This window comes from Salvelinus alpinus, chromosome 37 (assembly GCF_045679555.1).
Source record: "Salvelinus alpinus chromosome 37, SLU_Salpinus.1, whole genome shotgun sequence".
NCBI classification, from domain to species: domain Eukaryota; kingdom Metazoa; phylum Chordata; class Actinopteri; order Salmoniformes; family Salmonidae; genus Salvelinus; species Salvelinus alpinus.
In genome coordinates this window covers 10,580,433-10,590,853 of record NC_092122.1, presented here as the reverse complement: position 1 = coordinate 10,590,853, position 10,421 = coordinate 10,580,433, and the positions used below count along the sequence as shown (strand labels likewise).

At 41.9% G+C, this 10,421-nt stretch overlaps 1 protein-coding gene across 4 annotated transcripts in view; it reads left to right on the top strand.

Moving 5' to 3' along the window:
- Positions 1-406: 406 nt before the first annotated feature.
- LOC139565651 (scm-like with four MBT domains protein 2) overlaps positions 407-10,421 on the top strand; it is a 65,693-nt gene continuing 55,678 nt past the window's right edge. For all 4 annotated transcript variants that reach the window (XM_071386129.1, XM_071386127.1, XM_071386128.1 and 1 more), the window contains exons 1-3: positions 407-500; positions 5,326-5,508; positions 8,728-8,822. In XM_071386129.1, coding sequence (XP_071242230.1) covers positions 5,418-5,508; positions 8,728-8,822 — 186 coding nt within the window. In that variant the 5' untranslated portion in view covers positions 407-500; positions 5,326-5,417. The remainder of the gene's footprint in view (positions 501-5,325; positions 5,509-8,727; positions 8,823-10,421) is intronic.

Here is a 10,421-nt window from a genome sequence, read left to right as displayed (position 1 = left end):
TATCACAACTGGCCGTGATTGGGGGTCCCATAGGGCCGGACACAATCTGCCCAGCGTCGTCCGTGTTAGGGTTTGACCGGGGTAGGCCGTCATTGTAAATAAGAATGTGTTCTTAACTGACTTGCCTAGTTAAATATAGATCAAATCAAATGAAACACTTGGTTCAGAAGTGTACAAATGTTGGCTTCATCATTGTGTAAACACACTGGTAACAATAACTATGTGTTGTGTATTTCAGCTATGAAAGACCGAGGGGTTAAAATATGGGGGTGGGTAGCCTACTTCGACATTCTATTTATAATTGGCTGAACAAATTTCGTAACTGCACTAAAGGTCATTGAAGGAGTTGGTTTGAAAATAATCAGAAGATTTTTGGACATGCGCAGATGTGAGATGCCATATTGGAACGAGCTCTGTGCTGTGCAGTTGGAAGACGTCGCTCGCTGGCTTCCACCGAACGAAAAAGGCTCGCAAATTTGACGCGAAAAAACATAATTAAGGTAAGACAGGTGACAGGTTGACGCTTCTTTAAATATTTATGTAGGTTACTAATACAGAGCCGTCGTTTTCTCGACGAAATATCTACCGTGAATGGTTTTTCCTGGCTAAAACCTTTAACCATTCCTACCCGAGGCTGTTTCTCTAGAAACAGAAATACTGGCGCATTCAGGAGCCAAGTTGTTCAAAGTGTTTTTACGTGCGTAATTATAGCTTTCACAGCTTTTGCGGTGAGAACGTCGCTTCGTGGCACTTTAAATTTAGTTAGTATGATTGTTTTTCTTTATTTAATGTAAACCTTGATGCAAAATAAATTGGTTACATAAACATTTATTTTAATGCTTGCCGTGCATAGGAAAAACACATTTCAATAAGCCTGATAAATGAATTTCCATCTAACGGTCTGCTTTCTACTGAAAACGATAAAATAGTGAAATGCTCATAAGTTCACACCTCTGACTTCGTTTTAAATGTTCATATTTACAGTTTAAACGTGTAGGTGTGTCATGCTTTTTCCACACATAGGTGCGCAAAGGCATCGGAAAATACCGGACATTGCCAATATGTCAAACCACTTTCAACATGGCGGGTTTTGGTGTGTAAAAAACTGCATGTAAAATCTTTGAATGAGGAAAAAAATTAATTACTGCAGTTAACCGTCCAGTTTCAGTTTCTTTTGATGCGCATTAACAAGCTCTAATGAATTAAATTAGAAGTGGACGTTTAGCAATACCGTTAGAGTTTTTTTCCGCTGCAATACTTTGTGTGCAAAGTACATTAGCGAAGTGCGAAATACAAATGACTGACTGTGTAACGCACGGAGAGGACATCCGCGACACCCGTATCCCACGAATGCACAGTACGCCTAGCTACATTTCCTGTTTCACTTTATCAGCATTAGCAGTTACAATCTATTTTTTTTATCGTTATTTAGTAGACATAGAATAATGGTCTGATGAACGGTTCCATTTGTCTTTTTAATCATCCATCAAGGTTTTAACATCCAATCTTGATGATTGTACAATTGCACGAGGTAATTCCCCCAATCCGACGTTATGCCAAATTTCTATGATGAAGTTTCTACTTGGGTTAAACCGCGCATATATCCATTTAATTATTTATTTTTTATTGCGGGCGGTCAGCAAATCCGGAGTTTAGCTGCACATTATTCTGATGATCCCTCTTCGGAATTACATTCGGCTCCATAATGAATATAAAAATAAGCCACGCTTCCGAATGAACAGTGATGTGCATGTGCGCACTCATGCGTATTCAGGCTGCGTATTGCCATAATACCCTAAAACATACGGTAGGTCCGTGGCTGTCATGTGAGATCGTTTTGCCTTGGTACTGGTGTAGCATAGATGGAATGGAAGCAAGCAACATCACGGAGAAGATCTCGCCTCTTTACAGTAAACCCCTAGGAAGTGTCCAGGGATCTGGTATAGAGGTAGAGATGATCAAGGATGCATGGTTATTGATGTTTGTATTCATGTACTCCTCAGCGCCGTTCATAATCGATCTTTTGAAAGCACATGACATTGTATGTAAATGTTCCTGATAAGGTTCTAAAGGAAGGACAGATGAAACATTGATGGATTGGCACTGCTCTGTGAGTGAAGACAGAGAATTGTATTAGCCAAGAACAATTTACATTACTAACACATCTTTCGCAGCCATCGTCAGTTCAGAGGTGTCTGCTGTAGTTTTAGGTGAAATAATGGCTAAAGGTAATCACATCCCCAGGCTAATTGCTCATGGGAAGTGTCTGGCTGACTAGATTAATTGCAATGTAAAGAAAGCCAAATTTAGTTTTCTCCACTAATAAATAGTCTTCAGTGAGGTGTATGGATGAATGAATCACAGGAGTTAAAAAAATATATATTTTCTTCTTTTGACCCGATCATGAGCAACTCAATGTCTGGGGGAGAGATAATGAGAATCACGTGGCATAAGAGTCAGCATAACAGACACGACGTGCTCTGCCAGAAAGGCTGTCCAATGATTGGCCTACATCGGATGTTTTTTCTTCAAAGAAGATAAAGACATCTTATTAAACAACACGAAAGTTGGAATAAGAACAAACAACATCCATTTCCATATACTTTCGATTATTTTTGAGTTTATGGAAAAAGTAATCATATAGACCTTCTGGTGTGATGTTACTCAAACAATGGCTTGATGCTGGAGAAGTTTCCTGAAGACTGCTGTTGTAGGCAGTAGGCTGCCCATTAGTATGTTTTCTCATTGCCTCTGTGCATTGTGGCCTGTCTGTCTGTCTGTCTGCCCGGGGCAGTTGTTTGCACTTCAGTCTTTTAAATATCTCAGTCAGCTGATCTCACACAGCATCACAGGCTGTTTAAGGAACACACCAGGCTAGATGAGCCATAGAGACAAGACACGATATTCTACTGATAAATTATACTAATACATCATAGGTACTGATAAATCATGAAATCTCTCATTGGATGTAATATTGTAGATTACATAGTGAGTGATAAAACAGAAGTGTAGAAATCGTTGAGAGATCATTACTCTTAACAGGATAAATTGTGTCAAATTTTGATACCTACAAACAAAAACATGACGGGAAATAAGGAAGGACACACCCAGCCCAAATAGTGTTAGTTAATCTGTTAATTCCCCATTTAATCTTTCTATTGTCCTGGTTGGGGTTTTGGAGAAAGGCAGCTAAGGGACGGCGTGTGGCGTCTACTGGACTCATCAGGGCTAACCCACAACACCACCCCCCTCCATCTCAATCTGACGAGGTTTTAACCAGGAAAGACCTGCGTCTCAGATTAACACACAGATCAATCTAATCCCCAGGATCCAATCTGGGCTGCTCACTGGGATACTGGGGACAAGTATGGACCAATATGTTTCAATTTAGTGGTTTAGTTAGGCTGCTTTTGTTTTAGTTTTTTTCAACTATTAGTGAAAACATAAATCAGAATTGGACTGCCTGTGTAAACGCAGCCTTAGATCCTCCTGACTGAATGCTATAATAGTAAACCTTTTCGATTTAAATCAGTGAGAACATTTCTGGGATAAGTGACCTTCTGTCTGTGAGATACATCGCCCGGTTCTCTTTATCCTGTAAACCTACATGTACATCTGTGATTTTCTCTGATTGTGTCCGAGACATTGTGGTTTATACTACATTTTAGTTATTTAATGGACCCTGTGGACTGTGATCTCTGATAGTTTCTGGACTGAAGTCAGTAGATGGATCATATGTTTGCGTTCCGGAGAATGTGGACTGTCAGGCTGAGTGTGTAGAGGGACAGGGGGCAGCGTCATGTGAGTCCAATTAGACCAGCTTGTTGTTTACGCTATGGATATATGTGTGTTTGGATCCCTGCGTGACAGAGGACACATTCAGAAGGATTACATGTCGTGAAAGGACACAGCTATGCAATTAAGCATCTAGGTGATTTAAATTCATTTCCAATGATGTTCCTCATGCTTTAAAAACGCATGATGACAAGCACATAACATTGCCTATTGCTCGTTTGAATGAGGATTTGAATGCTTAGGCAAATTTGCGAAGTCTGCAGAGAGTTGTTTTTGTGTATTAGTTTGATTGAAGGGCATTGGTATGAATCTGCTCTATGAATCCGTGTTAATTGAACATTTGATGGAAGTGCGTGCAGTTCGAGTGAGTCATTGCGGAGGCTGAGCGAAATGGCAGTTATCCCAAAATATCACAATTGTAACCATGTGATCTGGCAAAGAGACAGGGTGGAAAAACAATAGGAAAAGATTTTGTTTGTTTTTCTCTAAGATCTTTTAGATAAAACACAATTTTGAGTAAATTATGACTAAGCGTTATGATTCCTATATGAGCGATTTAAGTCATTTGAAACACCGCTTCTTTCGTAATGGTTTATGTAACGCTGATCTTTGAGGAGTGTGTCGGTCCTGTTCTTCTACCTTATTTCAACTGTGATTGGTTATCTCTTGTGGCTGAAGAGCTGTGCTGAGGTATGCAAATCCACAACAGCAGAAACTGCACATTGCTCTCGCAGACTGTACCAAGCAGAGACACAGCACACTGTGCTGAGCAGGTATTCTATGCTGTACAAATATAATTAGTAGAACAGAGGCTATCCCTTCTGTGTAGTGGGCTGTTATGTAGGTAAAACCTCTCGTTCTCTCATACAGAGTATTCGTGACCATTAAAGTTCAATCAGGAGAAACGACATTTCTACCTTTAGATTTTGTGGCATAGAGAAAGTTAAGATATCAGACAGGGGAGGTGATAAAAATAATACTCTGAGTAAAAGAGAATGTTTGGGGATTTTCACCCCCCAGACATTATTTCCTAAAGGTCTTAATGAGGAAATGCCTAATGTATGTTATGTTGTAAATGTGAACATGAATTAATGCCCCCATTTCAGATGACTCTGATGTTTTTCTTGCTGTACCCAATGATTTATGAAAACTTGCTTGGTGAGTCAATGTCCTCATTGTGGTTTGTGGTACACACTTTATTCTAATATTTATGAAATGCATTGTTATATTTGGTAAGACTTACTTATTTTCACCCCAACCCCATTCGATGCATGGAACGGATGTGGGTGGAGCTATGTCTACATAAGGGTGCTAATGCATTTTCAAAAGCTCTGACGAAGGCCTTGAGGCAGACACGTAAAGCTTATTAAAGAGCAGTGACGCTATCAAGAGCAGTGTGCCGGTTTCTTCTTTTTTCCCATCTGTATGGTCTGAAATAATTGCCCATATTGTCTTTCGTTACAGTTTAGATGGACATGGTATGGTTTTTAATGCTCCATTCCTACTTAACTCCTCCTTTGTGTGACACAGTGGAGGAATGAGGGAGATGCAGTGAAGACTGAGGAGTCTGAGGACAGACGGACAAAGGGTAAAAGGGTAAAGGTTACCAGGAAGAGAGCAGGATGCAGTCCCGCCCACAGGACAGGCCGTTGGCCCTCTCCGCGGGGAAATCCCACAGCCCGACCAATGGGAGAGAAGAACGGGTGTACTCAGGTGAGGGATTTTACCTACACTTTTTAATCTTCGATCCCTTCCTCATTTTTTTGTCTGCCATTGTTTGATGACACGTGAAGCCCACAACCGGTTATCTCCATTGTATCACAATCACAACAGGGGGTTGTGGTTTCAAAATGCTGTGATTGCATTGAAAAGCAGCCATTTTCCAATTTTTTCCCATTCCTTTTGACATGCCACACCATTATTGACCTTCATCGAGGTCTCAGAATGCGTGTAGTGCAGGGTTATTTTTCTGTTTTGATTATTCAGCAGGAATCTGCAGCAGCCACTGTCAAGCTGTGAGAGGATCTGGTCCAGTTTACCTGGTCAGTGGTGTGGGGATGTATGAGCTGGCTGTAGAGTCATAGTTAGTCTCTCTGTCATTGTTTTCCTGTATTCACTTCCTTGTTCTGTAATGTTCAGCCCGACAAGGTGCTTCTTATCAGATGAACAGACTGGAAAAGTGGAACTCGAATTAAAATAAATAGAAAACAGGAAAGTTTTGTCGGGCGGACAGGAAAGAGGAAATGCAACTCACCTAGGAGCATTTTCTCAACAGTACGGTTGATCTAGCATCTTTTTAATTATAAACATATTTTTAAGGATTTTTAAAGTGCTTTTCTGAATCCCAAATACAAGATTACTTTTTGTTAAAAGCAGCGTTCGTAACATGACCCCTTTGAATCAGATGGAGATGGATAGTGGAAGGTATGATGTCATAGTCTTTGTAAAGGTCTGGGGATGTGGAGTGTGAACACACAAACACACACACACACACTACTATGTGTAAAGGAGAAGTGCAAGCCTAGCAGATTCTTTTCAGAAAACCCCCGACTGCAACAACTGGTAGTTTCTTCTCTCTCATTAGTGCAGGTTAAGTCCCACACACAAAGTCCCATGAGACACAGCCTAGAGGGGAGAAACCACACACACAGATGCTCTCTCTCTCTCACACACACACACACACACACACACACACACACACACACACACACACACACACACACACACACACACACACACACACACACACACACACACACACACACACACACACACACACACACACACACACTTTGAAGACACATTATACCTTGTCCAAGTAACAGTCTCCCACGGGCAAATTAAACAGTTCTCACCTTGAGGAGAAACATTAGTGGAATTATGTAAGACCTGGAACACACACACACAAATGCACACACATAAAACTCACTAATGGTCAGATACATTTTCAAGTGACTTAATTTTGGATGGTTGAAAAGAGACTGAACTGCATTTCAGCTGGTTCCTGCTGTGTGCTTTATAAGGTTCCTTCCCCGTAGATTTAGAGAAATTACATTGGTGTGTGTGATCAGATCTCACCCTGCTTGTCTCATTAAATCTGTATGTTATGCTTATTATGACGTATCTGTTTACACAGTGACTTTGATCGTTGCAGAATGAAGGCGTACACATTTTTTTCCCACTCCACGCAAACTGTATTCCACTCAACTCTTTCGCTAGGGACTGAGGAAATATTCTGTTTTGCTTACAACATTATTCTTGTTTCATCGCTTTTTCTCCACTGCATTGTATTTTATTTAAATTTGATTGAACCTTTATTTTGACAGGGAGTCGATGCTAAGACCAAGGTCTCTTTTCCAGATGAGCCCTGTTTAGCACAAGAATACACATAAAAATACACTATACACATTAAACTACACATCCAAGAAATTGGAGTTAAAAAATCACAATAATGGATTTATTTTAACTGCAGATAATACTGTTATAAAGGGCATTTCCTTAGTAGGTGACGTCAGAGGTCACCATGTCGGAGAAGTGGGTGCTCAGGATGATAGACGAGTTTCCCACTAGTAATTAACAGTTGGAGGGCTGTTCAAGTGGATTGTTTCCAGTCATATGTGGTATTTTCCCACTTCCCACTTGGTTACGAACGCACCATGACACTGCCTCTAAGTGCCAGATGCACAGTTGTGACTCTCAGAAAGAGAGCTTGACTGTAGCATGGGACATCAACCATTCCGGGTTAATGTAATGGGCTGTACCTGTTAAGTGCCTTCACAGTGTGCATTGGCCAATTCATTGACAGCTTTGGCTTGCATATATAGAGCGGGTACTACCTGTTTGCTGAAATGAATGCAAGAGGGAAGTTTGTAACGTGGCTCGAGCACATTCACAAGGTGCTGAAACCCTCTGCTCTCAACCACCGAGAATGGGTGCATACCTGTGGCTATAAACCAAAGACTAAACAAATATAAACATAGTCCACCTATCACTCCTGTAATTTCTTTGGTCCAGTCAGAATCAGCTGCCAAGGAATGCTTGAATGCAGAGGTGAGACGATGTTAAGTTTCTTTGCGTTTCCATCTTGCTCCGGTATACTGGGGTGATGTCAGCGTATGTGTCAACATATTTGAGGTGTTGGCAGATGCATAGGACATTCTCGTTGAGCAGTGGCGACATTCTGTTAACGTTTTATCCACAACTCTCTGTCCATCTGTGTTGTAATCTATTCCCAAACTGGAGATTTAAACGATGATGGAAGATCCCCCAATTCTGTTTTATCGACCCCCACCACCGTACAGAACTAGCTCCCAGCTGCGCCTCACCAAAGGACAGTTTGAAATGAGCCAATTAAGATTTTAATTTTGATTACAACATGCGCATAGGCTCGAGTTGTTTGAACGGAATAGACTGAGAAGAAGATTCCAGCTCAGATTTAATGAAGAGGCGTAGGCCTACACATTTGACATGTATTGATTTAGCTCTTATCCAGGGCGACTTACAGCAGTGAGTGCATACATTTTCATACTTTTTTCACTCGTACTGGTCCACTGCAGGAATCGAACCCACAACCCTGGTGTTGCAAGGCCCATGCTCTACCAACTGAGCTACACAGGACATGTGTTCATTTGGGTTCACAGTGTGCACCGAACTTTGATGCAGAATGCAGTGATGTGTATTGAACCTATCGCCTGCAATAAATAATAACTGCGTCCAATGGCTTCAATACAGTGGCAGCTGCATTCATATAGACAATATCACCCTAGTCTATAACCGGTATGAATGTCGACTGAATAATTTTGTTTCTGCTATTTAATGAAATAAAACATGTCATTATTGAGTGTGATGCTGTGATGGTTGTTTTTTTTCTTTAATGTTTTGTGACTGGGTTGGTGGCAGTCAAAATGATTGACAGCACTTTCTTCCTATCAGACACAGACTCCATGGAGGAAGAGGCAGACTTTAATTGGGAGGAGTACCTAGAGGAGACGGGGGCGACCGCTGCACCCCACACCGCTTTCAAACATGTGAGTGAGAAACACACGTTTACATTTCCATAACCCCCACAACATCTTGTAAATACTGTTGTTGAATGAGTGGCAATCACTCAAATCCCTTTAAACATGTGTTTGAGTGAGAATGTACTTTAGCTAATGATGTTAAACACAGTGTAGTTAGGCTCATAGGCTCAGTCATGACTTACTTGCTGAAGACCACACTCAAATACAGTCACATATTCAGAGTCACTGCTGTTGACTGAGACTCACATACCAGAGATGACATACCCTGCATCGTCATTGTTGCGTCTGTGCATTCGGAAAGTATTCAGACCGCTTGACTTGTTCCACATTTTGTTACGTTACAGCCTTATTCTAAAATGGATTAAATTGTTATTTTCTCTCATCAATCTACACACAATACCCCATAATGACAAAGAAAAAACGGAAATACCACATTTACATTACTATTCAGACCCTTTACTCAGTACTTTGTTAATGCACCTTTGGCAGCGATTACAGCCTCAAGTCTTCATGGGTATGATGCTACAAGCTTGGCACACCTGTATTTTGGGAGTTTCTCCCATTCTTCTCCACAGATCCTCTCAAGCTCTGTCAGGTTGGAGGGGGAGCGTCACTGCACAGCTATTTTCCGGTCTCTCCAGAGATGTTCGATTGGGTTCAAGTGCGGGCTCTGGCTGGGCCACTCAAGGACTTTCAGAGACGTGTCCCGAAGCCACTCCTGCATTGTTTTGGCTGTGTGCTTAGGGTCGTTGTCCTGTTGGAAGGTGAACCTTCACCCCAGTCTGATGTCCTGAGCACTCTGCAGCAAGTTTAAATCAAGGAGCTCTCTGTACTTTGCTCCGTTCATCTTTCCCTCCATCCTGACTAGTCTCCCAGTCCCTGCCGCTGAAAAACATCCCCACAGCATGATGCTGCCACCACTATGCTTCACCGTAGGGATGGTGCCAGGTTTCCTCCAGACATGACGCTTGGCCTTCAGGCCAAAGAGTTCAATCTTGGTTTCATCAGACCAGAGAATCTTGTTTCTCATGGTCTGAAAGTCCTCTAGGAGCCTTTTGGCAAACTCCAAGTGGGCTGTGGTGCCTTTTACTGAGGAGTGGCTTCCTTCCGGCCACTCTACCATAAAGGCCTGATTGGTGGAGTGCTGCTGAGATGATTGTCCTTCTGGAAGGTTCTCCCATCTCCACAGAGGAACTCTGGTGCTCTGTCAGAGTGACCATCGGGTTCTTGGTCACCTCCCTGACCAAGGCCCTTCTCACCCGATTGCTCAGTTTGGCCAGCTCTAGGAAGAGTCTTGGTGGTTCCAAACTTCTTTCATTTCAGAAGGATGGAGGCCACTGTGTTCTTGGGGACCTTCAATGCTGCAGACATTTTTTGGTACCCTTCCCCAGATCTGTGCCTTGACACAATCCTATCTCGTAGCTCTACGGAAAATTCCTTCTACCTCATTGCTTGTTTTTTTGCTCTGATGCTCTGACATGCACTGTCAACTGTGGACAGTCGTGTGCCTTTCCAAATTATGTCCACTCAATTGAATTTAACACAGGTGGCCTCCAATCAAGTTGTAGAAACATCTCAAGGATGATCAATGGAAACAGGATGCAC